Source organism: Sphaeramia orbicularis, chromosome 6 (genome assembly GCF_902148855.1).
Source record: "Sphaeramia orbicularis chromosome 6, fSphaOr1.1, whole genome shotgun sequence".
In the NCBI taxonomy this organism is placed as follows: domain Eukaryota; kingdom Metazoa; phylum Chordata; class Actinopteri; order Kurtiformes; family Apogonidae; genus Sphaeramia; species Sphaeramia orbicularis.
Window position 1 is genome coordinate 57,398,468 of NC_043962.1, and position 18,528 is coordinate 57,416,995.

At 38.2% G+C, this 18,528-nt stretch overlaps 1 protein-coding gene across 3 annotated transcripts in view; it reads left to right on the plus strand.

Moving 5' to 3' along the window:
• The window catches only part of LOC115421210 (lactadherin-like), a 67,832-nt gene that overhangs the window by 39,079 nt on the left and 10,225 nt on the right, over positions 1-18,528 (plus strand). For 2 of the 3 annotated variants that reach the window (XM_030136983.1, XM_030136984.1), the window contains exons 2-6: positions 6,176-6,298; positions 6,434-6,565; positions 9,870-9,902; positions 17,553-17,666; positions 18,297-18,478. In XM_030136983.1, coding sequence (XP_029992843.1) covers positions 6,176-6,298; positions 6,434-6,565; positions 9,870-9,902; positions 17,553-17,666; positions 18,297-18,478 — 584 coding nt within the window. The remainder of the gene's footprint in view (positions 1-6,175; positions 6,299-6,433; positions 6,566-9,869; positions 9,903-17,552; positions 17,667-18,296; positions 18,479-18,528) is intronic. The other variant, XM_030136985.1, reaches the window with a different exon arrangement.

Consider the following 18,528-nt stretch of genomic DNA (forward strand, 5'->3'; position numbering starts at 1 on the left):
GGCTGTGGCCTTGGCTCTCTAAAGCTGAGGTTAAAGGAGGAACTGCTGTGAATTCTGGGAAAATAAGTCCGCAGATCAGTCGTTAGTGATTATGTGAAGTGTGTGTGTGTTTAGTCTGGATCTTTATGTGAAGTGTTAAGTGTGAGTTGGAGGTGTTAAACACCAGCCTTTCATTTAAATCATCTCCACATTCTGCTTTTAATTGTACATTTCATTTCTGAAACTCTACGTCTGTATTATTTAGTCACAAACAACAGACATATTTTTAAACATAATTATTAGTCTGGTGATTTCAGAGCGCAGCCCAAGCATCTATTTCTACATTTAATGATCCGCTCTCAACCGCACATGTATTTTAGTCACATGACGCAGACACAGAAATGACCCAATACACTGAAATCAGGCACTTATTTTTAGGTTTTATGAGTTTGCCTCTAAAATGTTGACAGAATAGAATAGAATAGAATAGAATAGAATAGAATAGAAATATGAAGCTGCAGGTGATGATGACTTTGACTGTTGGTCGTCAGTATGGATGGAACCATATGAAAATTTCACATCGCAGTTATTCTGACCAAAATTATCACGATTACCATTATTATTGCAGTATTGTTGGGAAATTGTGCTCAAAATGTTCAAAAAGTACTAATACACACACTGAAATAATTTAACCAAGGTGGATTTTGAAAAACAACAAAAAAAAACAAATAAAATAATATGCACAATGTCCCTTCTGTGTCAGAAACATTCAAATATTAACCCTTAGTGGTCTGAGTCTATTTTGTCCGTTTTTCAGTCCTTTTGATTTGGCCTTTATATACTATATAAACAAATGTTTACTATACCCATGTTTGGGATCTGTTTTTTCAGCACAACTTCATCTATATCATCTGTCTATTATTTTTTTTCACTTTAGCCTCCTATAAAAACACAAAAGGCCAGAAAATACACAAAAAAATAAAATCTGATGTGAAAAATCTATATAATTTATTGCATAAATAACACACAGATGCTTAACAAACCTTTTCAAAGACTTTAAAAGTGAATATTGGTTCCAAATATTAGGTATAGAAAATTAAAACTGTAATAAATTAAAACTATACTCAAATATATGACATAAAAGCAGATCTTTATACAGGGTTTTTTCCCCTAAAAGTACGGTAATCAAACACATTTATCATGATAATTAGAATTTAAATGATAAAACTGTCTGCAATTTTACCTCGGTTTATCGTTATACTGGTAATCGTTACATCCCTAGTTGTCAGTCTGCTGTTTTCTACATGATTCTAATAATAGCCTTATAAAATGATGGAAACGGTTGAAAATGACAGTCAGAGTGACATTTAAACACCTCAATTCACATCACACGGGTAAGTGTTAAAGATTAAAAAAAAAAACAAAAAACAAGAACATAAATGAAGACAAGTTCAGTAACAAAATGAACAAGATGATCAGTGAGATGGATAAAAATGAACAAATTAACAAAAACTCACAAAGAAACAAAAATTATGTAAAAGGAACCTAAATCAACCACAAAATAATCAAGATAGCTAACCAAAAAAGAAAAATAATCAATAAGTCAAACAAAAATCAACAATATTGGCAAAAAAACCCAAAAAATCTTAAACTAATCCAACTAGGGATGTAACGATTACCAGTATAACAATAAACAGCGGTAAAATCACAGACGGTTAGTATTACCGTTTAAATTCTAATTATCACCATAGCAGTGTTTGATTACCACACTTTTCCAGAGAAAACGCCTATGTAAAGATCTGCTTTTATGTCAAATATTTGAGTCTAGTTTTAATTTATTACAGTTTTAATTTTCTGTACCTAATATTTGGAACCAATATTCACTTTTAAAGTCTTTGAAAAGGTTTGTTAAGCATCTGTGTGTTATTTATGCAATAAATTATATACATTTTTCAAATCGGATTTTATATATTTTTTTGTGTTTTTTGTCCTTTTGTGTTTTTATAGTAGGTTAAAGTGAAAAAATAATAGACAGATGAGATAGATGAAGTTGTGCAGATCCCAAACATGGGTATAGTAAACATTTGTTTATATAGTATATAAAGGCAAAATCAAAAGACCTGAAAAACGGACAAAATAGGCTCAGACCACTAAGGGTTAATATTTGAATGTTTCTGATACAGAGGGTACATATTATTTATTTTTAAATACAACTTGGCTAAATTATTTCAGTGTGTATCAGTACTTTTTGAACATTTTGAGCACAATTTCAACTAGAAGCACTCGGAGAGCGCAGACCTCCGCCAAGACTGATCAGTGGCCCCCCCCGTGGGCCCCCCCACCCCCGATCACCACCAAAATTTAATAATTTCTTCCTTATCCCATTTCCAACAAACCCTGAAAATTTCATCCAAATCTGTCCATAACTTTTTGAGTTATGTTGCACACTAACGGACAGACAAACAAACAAACCCTGGCAAAAACATAGCCTCCTTGGCGGAGGTAATAATACCGCGGTAATAATGATAACTGTAATAATTTTGGTCACAATAACTGTGATATGAAATTCTCATATGGTTCCATCCCTAAAACCAACCAGTGTTTGTTGTTGTTTTTGTGCAGTTTGTCCATTTGTGTTCACTTGTGTGTGTCGGTTCTGCTGAAGTGTCCAGAATGACTCTGAGCCCAGTGCAGCTGAATCAGCGGTTCGTCATTGTTTGTGTTGTTGTTGTCATCAACACGTGGACGTCACATTGGACACACACACATTGGTCTGAGTGAAACCCTCCTGATGAACCTGCTGTAAATCATTCCATGTGTTTTCTGTCGGGTCTGTGGTCTTTGTTGTTCCTCTGCCAACGGTCACATCTCCTGTTTGTGTAATAAAAGGACTTCCTGTAAATCCACATCCAGGAGCCAAGTCCTGCCCCGCTGCCCGTCCAGGATCTGATTGTCCTCTTCCTGTCTGAAATATGTGTGGACAGGAAACATGAGCAGAAAAACAACCACACACAGAATCAAACCTGACCTTAAACCAGGGCTCTCAAACGCCTGTTCTTTCAGGTTCCACATTCAGCTCCATTTGATCTGCAGTGGACCGAACCAGTAAAACAATAGCAGAATAACCTATAAATAATGACAACTGCAAATTTTTGTCTTTGTTTTAGTGCAAAAAAACAAACATTAAATTATGAAAATACTTACTTTTATAAACTATCCAAACAAAAAAAGATGTGAATAACCTGAAAAAACTGAAATTTCTTCAGAAAAATCAGTGCAATTTTAACAATATTCTGCCTCAACTTATCATTTCTACATGTGCATTATGGATCAGATCTACAAAGACACTAAACACTGAGTAATTTTCTTTAGACATTTCAGGTTATTACCTCTGCCAGGAGGTATTGTGATCGCTTTGCTTTGTTTGTTTGTTCGTTTGTTAGCAGGATAACTCAAAAAGTTATGGACAGATTTTCATGAAATTTTCAGGAAATGTTGATACTGATACAAGGAAAAAGCCTAACCCTAACCCTAACCCGCATTTGGCCCCCGGGATGCATGTTTGACACCCCTGCCTTAAATTATCCATGCGTCTGCTTTGAATGGATTTTCTATTGTCACAGACTCTGTTTGTTTGATAAAAATGAAGCTACAACTAATGATGATCTTCAGTGTCAGTGAATCTTGTAATGAATCCATTAGTTGTTAGGGCTGTAAGAAAATATGGGTTCTGCAATATATTGCGATATTTCATTTCACAATACTGTATCAATATTAAGAAGTACTGTATCGATGTATTTAGGTATTTATTCAAATGCAGATATCGGAGGTTCATTTTTGTTTTTTACTTTTTCTTTTTTGTTTATAATTGATGTTGTGACATTAGCTCTGAACTAATAGAATCTGAACATTTGAACAAGATCTTTAACTGTAATGTCTGTAAAACAGAATTTCAGTTTGAACACAAAATTTTGTGATATAACATTAGATAGATTAGTGATATAACACAGCCCTATTAGTTGTTGTGAAATGTGTTTGTTGTCAAATGGTAAATGCACTGAGGATTCGGACTGCCAGTCCTTTGGTCATTGGACGACCCGCTCTACTAACTGAGCCACAGCCACCCAAAATGTGTTGTTTGATTCTGAAACGGTTCTGTGATCATGTGTTTTTATGTGTAAAGAAGAGCACTCGGAGAGCGTATACCTCCGCCAAGGCAGGTCAATCACCCCCCCAACACCACCAAAACTGTATCATTTGTTCCTTGTGCCAGTATCAACATTTCCTGAAAATTTCATCCAAATCCATCCTTAACTTTTTGAGTTATTTTGGAGACAGACAAACAAACAAACCCTGATGAAAACAGAACCTCGGCCGTGTCACTTAGCAGAGGTAATGAACTTCTGAAGAGTCCCTCAGAGGTCCATGAACTGTTCTGTAGTGAATAAACCCAGTCATGCGGTCAGCAGGTGGTGCTGTGGGCTACAATAACCACCGCTCTAATAAGCACCCAAAGAAGAACATTCTGTGAATAAATGTTTTTCACGGATAATGTGACAGAGGCTTTTTGAATGTTCTCGTTTTTGTGAATGTTTTCTAATCCCAGGTTAAGAAACAGATCCAGTTTAATGAATTAACGTCAGTAACAACTTCCTGTTTGTGATTGTGTGGGGGCGGGGCATAGACATCCTCTGGGCTTTCATAGGGATGCACTGATGGCAAAATACCCATGTTACTTTGTGTTCCTTTATTTACTTGTTTTTTATCCTTTTAGCCTTTAACTCTGAAACTTCATCATAAATGTATAAACAGTTTCTATTTTCAAGTCTTCCAGGCCTTCATCACATTATCTTTGTCTGAACACAGATTCTAACAAACATTTATTAATAAACCTTGAATGTAACGGATAAATATCTGACACTGCCATGGGTGAACAGATATCCGATATGCAGGTACTGATGTCAGGATCATGTATTGATACGCCCCCTTTCATCCGACTGTCTGTGAATGAACACAAACTATTAAACCACTCCTGATAAAACACAGGAAGTTCATGTTGGTCTCATTATCAGCTGATACCAATGTTCTACAGAGTTAACAGACGAACAGAAGTTACTCTGGTCATATTTGAATTGATTATCAATTAGGGATGTAACGATTACCGGTGTAACGATAAACCGCGGTAAAATTGCAGACGGTTAGTATTACTGTTTAAATTCTAATTCTCATGATAACTGTGTTTGATTACCACATTTTTAGGGGAAAAAACCCTATGTAAAGATCTGCTTTTATGTCAAATATTTGAGTATAGTTTTAATTTATTACAATTTTAATTTTCTATACCTAATATTTGGAACCGATATTCACTTTTAAAGTCTGTGAAAAGGTTCGTCAAGCATCTGTGTGTTATTTATGGAATAAATTATATACATTTTTCAAATTGGATTTTATATTTTTTTGTGTTTTCTGTCCTTTTATGTTTTTATAGTAGGTTAAAGTGAAAAAAAAAATAGACAGATGATATAGATGAAGTTGTGCTGAAAAAACAGATCCCAAACATGGGTATAGTAAACATTTGTTTATATAGTATATAAAGGCCAAATCAAAGGTACTTAAAAAGGCCAAAATATACAGAAGCGTATTGCATTCACAGACAAAAATAAATTCAGCTCTGTTTTTCTGAATTAACGAGATAATTATCTCATAAAAACAGAGACGAATTTAAATTGTTTCAGAAAACAGTATCTCGTTAATTTGGAAAAGACAGAGCCGCATTTTATTTTTTGTGTGAATGCAATACACTTCTATAAAAATAGGCTCAGACCCCTAAAGGTTAATATTTGAAGGTTTCTGCAACAGGAGGTACATTGTGTCAATTATTTTATTTGTTTCGTTTTTTGTTTTTTTTTAAATACAACTTGGTTAAATTATTTCAGTGTGTGTATTAGTACTTTTTGAACATTTGGAGTACAATTTCAATAATACTGTGATAATAATGATAACTGTGATAATTTTGGTCGCAATAACTGTGATATGAAATTTTCATATGGTTCCATCCCTATTATCAGTTTATAGATTAGTGTGGTGGTTGATGATTGATTGATTGAATGGATGAACATGTGTAGGTGACGGCGTCTGTGTGGGATCAGACCTGAGTTCAGCGTTGACGGTGTTCATGTCTGTGTCTTGGTTTCAGGTGATTACTGTGAAGTTAACGTGTGCGTTAACGGAGGAACATGTGTGACCGGAGCTGGAAGTCCTTTCATCTGCATCTGTCCTGATGGATTCTCTGGAGAAACCTGTAATGAAACGGAGAGCGGTGAGACGCCACACACGACAGATTCAGTTTTCTGACTGAGGGACAGTCTGGACTCGTAGTCCTGGACCAGAACCTCAGACCCTGGTCAACAGACCCATCAGCCTATGTGTTTACTGCTGTCTCCGTGTCCGTCAGGTCCGTGTAAACCCAACCCGTGTCTGAACGATGGGGTCTGTGAGGCCACGGCTCAGTCCAGGAGAGGCGACGTCTTCATCGACTACATCTGTAAATGTCAGCCCGGCTTCGATGGAGTCCAGTGTCAGAACAGTAAGGCCGTCCTCATTCATATGTGTTACAAAACGCACCCATCACCATGTCCACTGCATTAAAGGGAACCTGTAGGGACGTTCAAGGTTATTATCGTTAACCAAAACTAACGAAATGACCAAAACTAGAATCGACAAAACATTTTCGTTAACTGAAATAAATAAAAACTAGAATTAAAAGAAGAAACGAAAACTAACTGAAACTGTATTGTGTGTTTACAAAACTAACTAAACGGATAAAAATTATGGATAAAATTCCCTTCGTTTTTGTCTTTGTCAATGTTGGATTGATATGAAATCGATTTATTTTAACTGCTGGCACCATACAACACTTAACAGTTCATCACTTGTGGTTTCCAGTCGTCTTCTGGTCCCCACTCTACCTGGAAACATGAAGACCAAAGTTGGGAGAAAGCAGCAGAGTCCTTTCTAATTTATTTGAATATGACGACAGAGAAGAAGAGAAAAGAGACGATAAAACTAAACTAAACTAAGCATGTAGAAAATAAGGAAAATGAATAAAAACTATCAAACCTGCTCTAAAAACGAATTAAAACGAACTGAATTACAGAAAAAAAAAAGTCAAAACTAAATAAAACTAAACTGTAATGAAAAATCTAAAACTATTAGAACCTTGGTGATGTTTCATTGGTATCTATTTCAAAAAATCACATATAATCCTCGCAGTTCCATCAGGTAACTTACATTATTGCCTGTTGTCAATAGAATAGAATAGAATAGAATAGAATAGAATAGACCTTATTGTCGTTATTCTACTCCAGTCAGTGCAACAATATTAAGAAAACACCAGAACTACAGAAATAAAACAAAGATAAGAAAATAGAATATAAATTGAACAATTTTACAAACATAAGAATAAAGCTAAAGTAGAATAAAGAATAAAAATGGACAAAATATGAATAGATGCAAATTTACAGTATTAACAGTATTTGACTGTATCTATGAACAGTATGTATTAATGAAAACAGGATGTAAATCTATGAACCAAGTCCATGTAAAAATAGTGCGAATAAATATTGCAATGCTATTGCAGAACAGAAGATTATTGCATGACTTCTTGCACACAGTTTCACCAGTCGGTTTTGTCCAGTACTAAGTCACTGCTCCGTCAGACAGTCATGGTCACAGACATGTTTCGTCCTTCATGGGCTGTTCCACCACCGGTTCTGACCCAGACTGGTTGTACTGTTCCTTTACCTGGGCTGGGATGGACTGGTCACTGACCCTGATGCAGCAGATCACACATTATCGCCCAGTCCTGGAACAGCGGTGGAGTGGAAAGGTTATGGCTGCACAAGCTAGGGCTGGGTATCATGGCCAATTTCCTAAATCGATTTGACTTTGATTCATAAGTTTCTGAATTGATTAATTGCGATTTGATTCAATTCAGTATTAATTGATTGATTCAGATTCATTTAGTGATACCAAAGTACAATTTTGAGTTGTAACCTGATTATTTGAGTACTGCAGCCATGCAACACAGAATCAATACTGATATTAGAAAGGAAATAAATCTGACATTTCAGCAGTAAACAGATGAATCTGCTCTGAAATAATGAACAGGACACAAAGATGTCCATGTTTAATGAACAGGACACAAACGTCCATGTTTCTACAGTGGCTCAGATCGGACTTGTTCATCATCTTTATTCTGTTTTATACCTGCTGCTTCCAGCCTTAAGGCACATTACTATCACCCTGGGGCACTGACACCAGTTTGCCCCTCTGAAACAGAATCATGTTGGGCCCTTGGTACAAGAAACTCACTGGAGGGGGAGGATGGGCGGAGCTTCATGATTTCCTCTTTATTATTCCTCTAACTCCGCCCTCAGCCACAGCCCAGCCAGCATGTCCATGTGGGCCCCAGAAGGGTTCCATTAGGGCTGCATATAAGGGTCCCATATGGGTTTGTCCACAGTTTCCATGGTGACCACATGTGTTTGTCCTGATCTGAATCCGAATCTGTATCTCTTTATTATCATTGTACCAAATACAACGAAATTGAGGTAAAGCTCTCAGGTTCAGTGCAAGAATTTACAGACAGACAATAAATATCAGTAAAACAACAACACATATCAGTAAAAGGCACAGTTATTTACATTAAAAATAAAAAGTATTAAGATATTATTATTACCAAGATATTTGTAAAACATAGAATTTAAGTGCAAATGACATGAAAGATTAATATCATGGGATAAATAGTGTGAAGAATAAATAATATGATATATTCAGATCTCTGATTCTGATTCTGATCTGGTCAAACGTGTGGTCACCATGGAAACTGCAGACAAACCCAAATAGGACCCTTATATTCAGCCCAGTTGTAACCCTTCTGGGGCCCACATGGACATGCTGGATGGGAGGTGATGGAAGTTAATATTTCTAGAACGACTGGCTTCCGCGACCCGCCTCCGCTAGCCAGTTCCTCCGCACTGTGGGTTCCAGTTTGAGGTGGGAGGACCTCCCACAGAGGGGTTTTCCCCACCCTTCCTCCAACAGAGGGGTTTTCCCCACCGTTCCTCCATGTTCCTCCCGTGCCAGAACTGTCGCGAGCACAACCTCCACGAGGGGCTCATGAGACGGAGCCGGCTGCGCTTCCGCATCGGCAGTTTCCAGGTCATTTACTCATGGTCCTGCTCTGAAAAATCAATCTCATCCACCATTGATCGATTACACAAAATTAAAAAGAAATCGATCCGAAATCGATCAAATGGATTTTTTTACCCAGCCCAAGCACAATCAACAAATGCAGAAATCCCACAAATCCACTCAATCTTGGTCACTGACTGCTGCTTGTTTCCTTTCACTCAATCATAGGTTCTGCCCCCGCCCATAATTTATGTAATAAAAAGATCCGGTGTGGTGCATTTGTGCCGGTTTATTTATTTATTTATTTGCTCCTCTCTTGCTTATAAATAATACACATAACACAATTATCCCCATAAACATGACCAGCACAGGTAGAGTTAAAGAGTCTGTCCATCTGTCGTCATTGTCATCTGTGGTGTTTACACGAACACATATGTGACGTGTGTTGAGCCGCTGTGTTGGTCACAGACCGCCTGACCCGTCAACACTGAGTCCCAGCAGGTTCATTAAGGGCCAGGGAGGAAGTGGAGCAGAATGTGATGAACACAAGACTGAGGGAAGCTGTAGAAAAAGAAGAAGAACGAATGAAACAAACACTGACAGACTGTAGAGCAGAACCAGGGGGACCTGAGCCTGTTTAGTCATGTGACATGTGGTCATGTGACCCTGATCATGTGATGTTTTTTGTGCTGTAGGTGTCCAGGGGGCAGATTTACAGTCGACCACAGGTAACGGTGCAGCTCTGATCTCTGTCCTTCTCAGATCCAGGTTTTCGTGCTGTTTCTCGGCTGCATGAACAAACACATCTACACAAACATACTCTGTCTGCGAGACGACGCTCATTCACCTCTTTTCCATCCAGACCAGGTCCGATCAGAATACAGTTCCAAAGTCACACCAACGCAGACCTTTTCCACCTGAGGAGGTCCAGGTTTCAGGTGGATCTGTTCTGATCCAGGATGTGTCGTTAACCTAGGACCTGTAGACGACAATACAAAAGAAAATGGGATTAATTTTCCACTTCCCCCAAATCCCACAGTCCACAAAGTCTGTTTTCTTCTGGGATTTGGGTAAACAGGTCATGTTTCTGGTCACGTTTCTGGAGAAGGAGGTTAATGATGTGTGCCGTCTCAGCTCAGCCTTAACATGAATGTCTAACCCAGACCTAACGCTGACAAACCAGACCCTCAGACTCACACTGTAAACGCTCACTACTGGGCCTTCATCACAGACTCTGGAAACGTATTTATCCACATTCATGATCCGTTTAAAACACAGCGGCTTGTGTTTGGGTCAGGTTTCAGCCTCTGTTCTGAATCTGTCCGGTCCATCTCCCACATTCTCAAACCTTCAGGGTCAGGCTGATGCCAGTCCTGTTGGCGCTGCAGCTCGATACGCTGAGAATGAGCTGAGCACAAAGAAAAACCACAACATCAGTTTAACAACATCCTGACACATCAGCTGACGCTGGACTGAGGAAAACCTGCAGACACAGGACTCAGACCTGGACCACATAGTGGACGCTGGACTGAGGAAAACCTGCAGACACAGGACTCAGACCTGGACCACATAGTGGACGCTGGACTGAGGAAAACCTGCAGACACAGGACTCAGACCTGGACCACATAGTGGACGCTGGACTGAGGAAAACCTGCAGACACAGGACTCAGACCTGGACCACATAGTGGTGTAAAAAAGTGTTGGCCCCCTTCCAAATTTCTTATTTTTTTTGCATGTTTGTCACACTTTAATATTTAAATTTGTTTGATCTGAAACATTTGACACAGATAACAGGAGTAAACACAAAATGCAGTTTATAATTGAAGGTGTTTATTAGGCCTGTAACAGTCCACATACCAAACCGAACTGTTTCGGTACACACCTGTTCGGTTTGGTACACAGCTGTACCCAAACGACACAGTATGTTGAGAAAAACAGTGATGAAAGTGTTCCGGTTTTTGCCGGAAATCCGTTTTTTTCCGAAAACTGAGGATATGTTCCGGTAAATTAAATGTGTCCGGATCATTTCCGTCTGATTTGGCAACATTTCAACTGGAAAATTACCCATAAATCGCTCTGAAAAGTGTAAATTATGTTTATTTGGGTCTGTCTCATGGGCGCGGCCATATTGCTTTCTTCTCCATTTGTCTCGACCAGTGAGATGCTCATTTACAATGCGGAACTTTTATCGACAGCTCTGATTGGTCCGTTGATGACACGTGGTCCGTTTCACGTCTCTGGAGACAAGATGGCAGATTCGCTTTGAGTATTTTACTGCCAGTGTATTTGGTCTAAATATTCTGTGAAATCATGTCAGAATTCATCATTCTTCAGCGTGGGGACGAACTGAAGTGTGAGGCAGGAATCAGAAATAAGTTCAAGTGGTCCTGGCTCCAGGAAACTGAATGCACCTAAGAGCATGCAGAATAAAATGTGCAGAAAAGTTCAGGGTTTTTTTCTTTCCTCACTTTCATCACTGGAAAAAGAAAAAGGAACTAAAAACGCCGTTCGATGCAGACCTTTAAATCCACGCAAGTTCCACACGGACATATTGAAGGAGCACACATTGACCCGAAATACGAAATATCAGCAGATATAAGATAAAAAAAAAAACAACTGACAGAACTGTGATTTGATTTTGGGTGTTTGTTAAGACGACCTTTCAAGGAAAAGTGCAATACTAATGTTTAAAATACATTTAGTAATATTTTGTTTATTTTATTTTCTATTTGATTTATAGCAGCAGAATTATATTATTCCTGTTTTTCTATATTCTATTGTCTCTAAGAATTGGGGGAAAGATGTTCAAAAATTCATAATAAATGCATTAAAGACATTTTGAGGGGTTTTCTTTCTTTCCGTATCAAACTGGAAAAAAAAAAAAAACGAACCGTGGCTTTCAAAACTGAAAACATACCGAACCGAAAATTTGGTGTACCGTTCCAGGCCTAGAGTTTATTATTAATTCTAAGCCTCCATGTCCCTGTGTGGTAGAGTGACTGTCCCATGAACCTGATAACCATTTGTTCCACCCTTAGCAGCAACAACTGCAATCAAGCATTTGTAATAAGTGGCTGTGAGTCTTTGACGGCGCTGTGGACGAATGTTGTCCCACTGATGTTTGCAGGATGGTTGTAATTCAGCCACATTGGAGGGTTTTGGAGCATGAAGCGCCTTTTGAAGGTCATGTCACAGCATCTCAATGGAATTCAGGTCAGGACTTTGACTAGACCACTCCAAAGTCTGCATTATTTTTCGGTCAGAGGTGGACTCGCTGATGTATTTTGGATCGTTGTCCTGCTGACCAGGTGTTCTTTACATGTGACTTTCTTTTGATTTTTGCCTTTTTTTTTTTCCAAAAGTTTTTTTTTTTAAGTTTTTGAAAAGATTGAAAGTTCAGACTCAAAGTTAGTTCCTGGGTAGGTGGGGTGTGAGTGAGGAGGAGGGACAAAGTATGGGGGCGGGCATTGTTAGCTCTGTCAGATAATGTCACTGTGGGTATCCTGCTGACCATAATACCCATGATGCCTCAGGGCAGCTCCATGGCAACGGTGAGGAGGGGATTCTTCACATGTCATTTCCTCTGGAGATTAAAAAAAAAAAAAAACAACAATAGTTCAGGTCTGGATCCAGGTCCCGTAGTGAACCATAGTTTATCCAGGTCTAGGTCTAGACCAGATGACTGTTAACACTGACTGAACTGTGGGTATTGATCAGGGTTTGTATTGATCTGTATTGATGGGCTCCTGTGGTCTGAGCTGATGATTGACTGTTCAATCAGTTACACGGAGTCATCACATACATGTGACATTTCACACACGTGTCAGACCAGGTTCACACATGAAGCAGGTCCAAACATAAACCTGGTCCAAACATAAACCTGGTCTACTTGAATATTCCACATGGAGCAGTGTTTAGAAAAGTGTGAACTACTCCTCATTTTGTAAATGTGATGCAGTCCACCTGCAGTATTAGTATTTAGTCTATATCTGGGCCTCGCTGCCTGTCAGGAAATGGATTATCTCTGGTCAGAATGGTCCTGGTCCTGAGCCTGAGCCTGATCAGACCAAGACCAGACACCTGGAGCAGTGCCTGTTCCAGTCCTCATGGCCTGTTTAAAGCTGACTTCCTGGTGTTTTTCTGGTCCAGTCTGAGGTGGACTGTAGGTCTGTAGGACTGTAGGTCTGTAGGTGTGGGTTTCAGCTCAGGCTGGTATCTGTCTGTCTGTGGGTTTGTCTGTCTGTGCATTTTTTTTTGTACTTTATTTTTTATTGTTTAAATATAAGACACAAAACAAACAGAAATGGTCCCAGGTCCATTCAGACATTTACAGACTGTTTACTGTCCACAGACTGAATAAAAGTCCCATTTTTTCCAGTACTTTACACCCTTATGTTGTTGTAGGCGGAGTTTGTATGTCATCATTTCCATTAAATGGATTTGGTTGACAATTTTTATCACCAAGGAGATTGAGGGAGGGTCCTTTTTAAGCCAATATTTGGTGATGCTTTTTTGCCTGCGGCAAGCACTATTCTAAATAGATATGTCACTTTTACATAATTCCTCTGGGGTAATGCTAAAAACCAAAGTAGCCAATGGCATATGAAAATGAACTCCAAGAACTGAATACATCAGTTTAATCATCTCTCCCCAAAAGCCTCCAACACGAGGACAAAACCAGAACACATGTTTGATCTGCCTCCAGTGGACCACACTCCCTCCAGCAGAAAAATGAACTCCAGAGAAATGGGATTTTCCTACAGGTGTAATAAAGAAACGGGTCAGACATTTGAAACAAAAACCCCTCCATGATAGTGAGTTTGTAGTCCAGTTTTGAGATTTCCATCCCTCTGACCAGATCTCATTTGGTATTTCCTCGTTCAGGTCCCTCTCCCATTGATTTTTTTTGTGTGAAAATATATCTCATTGTCTTTTGAATTCACATTTGTATAAATTTTACCAGTGATGCTTTTGTTTCTGGAACCTTTACAGGCGTCCACCAGTATTTGAATTAGGTGAGAGGGAGTCTCTGTCATAGAACGTTGTATTTCCTTTACAAAGTAATGACGGAGCTGGAGATGTCTGAAAAAAATTATGTTTACCAAGTCCAAATTTGAGAGAGAGGATTTGAAAGCTGTCCATCTGTCCTTCTGAAAGTGTCCTGCAGAGAACAGTTGCACCATGTTTAGACCACTGTCTTGTCTGTGCAGTCTGACACAGTGTTGAGCTGAGTTTCCCTCCTACAGACGTGTTCCTGTGGTCATTAAAGTGATCCAGGGTTTGCAGCTCGTTATCCACAGTGTGTTTCCTCAGTGTGGAATGACTGTTTGGACACGGCTCTATTTATAGTCAGCCCGTGGGCAGAGACCGCCGCTGTGTGTGTGTGTGTGTGTGTGTGTTGGACAGAAACACACAAACCAATGACATTTCTGTGGATATCCTTCTGTTTAGACTCAACAGGATTAAATCTGATCAGATCTGACGGATCAGAGTGAGTTCAGATAAGTTGAACATGTGTTTTCCAGCAGACTGAACAGAAGGCGACACCTACAGGTCAAACTGAGCATTACACACATTAGACCAGAACACAGTTGACATGGTTCAGAGAATGACAAATACCTCATGACTTCACTAGAGGAGGTTTTTTACATTTAACACACACGTATATGGACTTTATACTGTTGTTATTTTGTTTGTTTGTTTGTGGGCTCTCAAACATGTGTCCCGGGGTCCAAATGCGTCCCACCAAAGGTTCCAGTCCAACCCCTGGGATGAATTTACAAAGTGTATAAATTCCACAGTCCAGGCTGTGGAACTCATGTTAGTGTGGGTTCCACATCCAGACCAATCTGATCTACAGTCCAATAAGAACAGCAGAAGAACCCACAAAAAAGAATGACTGCAGATTTACTACTGGGTTTGATGGGGAAAATAGTATTACATTATGTCTGTAAATAATGACAACTTCAAATGTTTGTCTTTGATTTAGTGCAAAAAATAACATTAAATTGTGAAAATATTTCCATTTCCAAACTCTCCTGTACCAATAAAATGTGACTAACCTGAACAAATGTGTCCAACCTGAAATGTCTGTATTAAATTCAGTCCAGTTTGAACTCTTTTCTTCCTGTTCCTCAGTGTTTAGTGTCTTTGGAGATCTGATCCAGAATGCACATGGACTAATGAGAAGTGGAGGAAGAAGACTGTTAAAATTGCACAATTTTTTTTTTTAAAGAAATTTCAGTTTTTTCAGGTTATTCACATCTTTTTTGTTTGGATAGTTTATAAAAGTAAGTATTTTCATAATTTAATGGGGTTTTTTGCACTAAAACACAGACATAAATTTGCAGTTGTCATTATTTCTAGGTTATTCTGTTATTATTTGACTGGTTGGGTCCACTGCAGATCAGATCAGGCTGAATGTGGAACCTGAAAGAACAGGAGTTTGAGAGCCCTGCATTAGACAATGTTATAACATTATAAAATAATTATGTAGGTATAATTATGAGTGTGTAACATAATACACATTATAATACAATATTTTTAATTGTGTTAGGTAATACTCATATGATTAATCTATAATCATATGATATAACACATTTTAATTAATTGTGTGATAATGATGATAATAATAATAATAATAATAATAATAATAATAATAATCAGGGGTATCAAACTCAGTTTAGTTCAGTTCCACATTCAGACTAATCTGTTCTAAAGTGGGCCGGACCAAAAAAATAATACAAATAATGGGATAAGAACTGATAAATAATGTCAACTCCAAAGTTTTCTGTAAGTTTTTGAGTGAAAAAAGTAAAATTCTATAATGAAAATGTTTACATCTATGAACTGTACTTGAACATAACATGAACAAATATGAACAACCTGAAAATTCTGAAGAAAAATCAGTGCAATTTTAACAATATTATGCCTTAATTTATCATTTATACATGTGCATCAGAACATACAGATCACAGTGGATTTACAAATACATAAAACATTTAAAAACAGGCCGAATATTGTTAAAATTCCACATTTCAGACTTTTCTGTAAAAGGCCAGTCTGTAATTGTAACCATTTTTGTGTAATTTTACTTTTTTTTTTTTTTTTTTTTTTTTTTTACACTAAAACAAAGAGGAATATTTGCAGTTTTCATTATTTATAGATTATTATGATAGTATTTTACTGGTCTGATCCACTTTAGATTGAACTGACCTGAAATGATTTGAACACCATTGATTGTTAATATTGTCTGTATTTTTCACATTTTACAAATTCATCCCACGGGTCGGATTGGATCCTTTGCTTTTGGTTTTGGGCCCCGTTTTAGTGCAATAAAAAATATTGAATTGTGAAAATATTTACATTTAGAAACTATCCTTTAACAAAAACGTGAATAACCTGAAAAAACTGAAATCTGTAAGAAAAGTAAATGCAGTTTTAACAATATTATGTCTCAACTTATCATTTGTGCATGTGCATTACATGCAGTGTTCCACAAACATTTGGTAACAGGCATAATATTGTTAAAAATTTGGAGTTTGGAATTAAAATGAGAACAATTTCTCATTCATCTTCTCATTTGCCCGGGTCATTGTTCTTCTTGGTAGTTCTTGAAGGATCAACTGGACTAGTGTTGCTTCAAAAGAGCAAAACTAAGTCCAGTTGAACCTAGAACCAAGAAAAATGGAGTTGTCGCTATTTATAGGTTATTCTGTTATTATTTTACTTCAGGTCACATTGGTCTGAATGTGGAACCTGAACTAAAATGAGTTTCACATCCTTGATTGTTAATATCTTCAGTGTAATTTTTGCATTGCACAAGTTCATCCCAATGGCCAGATTTTACCCCCAGGCCTCATGTTTGACCCCTGTGATGATGATGATAATAATAATAATAATAATATATATAATCATATGATATAAAACATCTTAATTCTTTTTTTATATTTCCTAAACATGTTGGTTTTGATTATTTTTTGTAAATATATTATTTTTGATTTAGTTGTTTTGGTTTTGTCATTTTAAAGACAGGCTTTAGTTTTGATGCGTCAGAGGTGAATTAACATCATTTCTTTCCTTCCATCAGCCTAAGCAGATGAAACAGTGACATAAAAGCCCAAACAGGTTGATGTGAGCCGTCTGTGTTGTTCTTCTGGAGGACACTGTGGTCTTGTGCCTCTGGTTTCTTGGTTTGATTCTGTACTTTTCCAGCCTCTGTCTGAATCTGAGCATGAACCTGCTGCTGCTTTAATCTGAGCTGATGCATGAGTCCACTAACACTGAAGCACAGAACCCACATAGTTCAGTGGAACTGGACCCGGGTCCGGTCTGACCCCTGACCCTGCTCCTCACCTGTGTGGTGCTTTGGGTTCCAGATGTGAACGACTGCGCCGGTCAGCCCTGTGAGAACGGAGGAACCTGCAGAGACCTGGACGGAGACTTCAAGTGTCACTGTCCTTCTCCATATGTGGGCAAACACTGCCAGCTGCGTAAGTCCCACCAGACAGCACCATCCAAACACTCGAATGGAGTATTATTATTATTATTACTGTGGTAATAACAGAACAGTTTGACAGTCTGTAAAGTGCAGCTTTAGTTGTAACAGTGAAAACACAGACACTGTCCAGTTGACTGTCGTCGTCTAGTGCCTCAGACAGAACCAACAGCTCAGACTGACATGAGGTCAGGTGTTTTCTGCTCCATCTGAGGGGTCGGTTCTCCAGTTCTGTCCTAACTCTGGGAACATTCAAATAATACATGTCTGAAGACCGTAAGGATTAAGGAAAACTGATGAGTGGTTCTGTGAAGAATGAGGATAGATATGGCTGAACCGTAGATATGACGGAACCATAGATATAATGGAACCAATCTGGTGTTCACAATTTTCAGGTGGTATTTGGTTGTTTTTTATTGTTTTCATGCAGTACTATGTTGTTTTTTCAGTTTGTATTTGTTTTTTGTTTTTTTTTTGTTTTGTTTTTTTTATTTTCATGCAGTAGTATTTTGTTTTTTCAGGTTGTATTGGTTTTTATTATTATTTTCATGCAGTAGTATTTTGTTTTTTCAGGTTGTATTGGTTTTTATTATTATTTTCATGCAGTAGTATTTTGTTTTTTCAGGTTGTATTTCGTTGCTGGGTCTGGAGGGGGGAGGCATTGCTGAGTCTCAGATCTCGGCCTCGTCTGTCCGTTACAGTCTTCTGGGTCTGCAGCGCTGGGGCCCAGAACTGGCCCGACTCCACCACAAAGGCCTGGTGAATGCCTGGAGCCCCGCCGCCCACGACCGGAACCCTTGGATCCAGGTCTGGACTGGAAGACTCGGACCTTCATGTCTGTGTGTGACCTGTCAGAC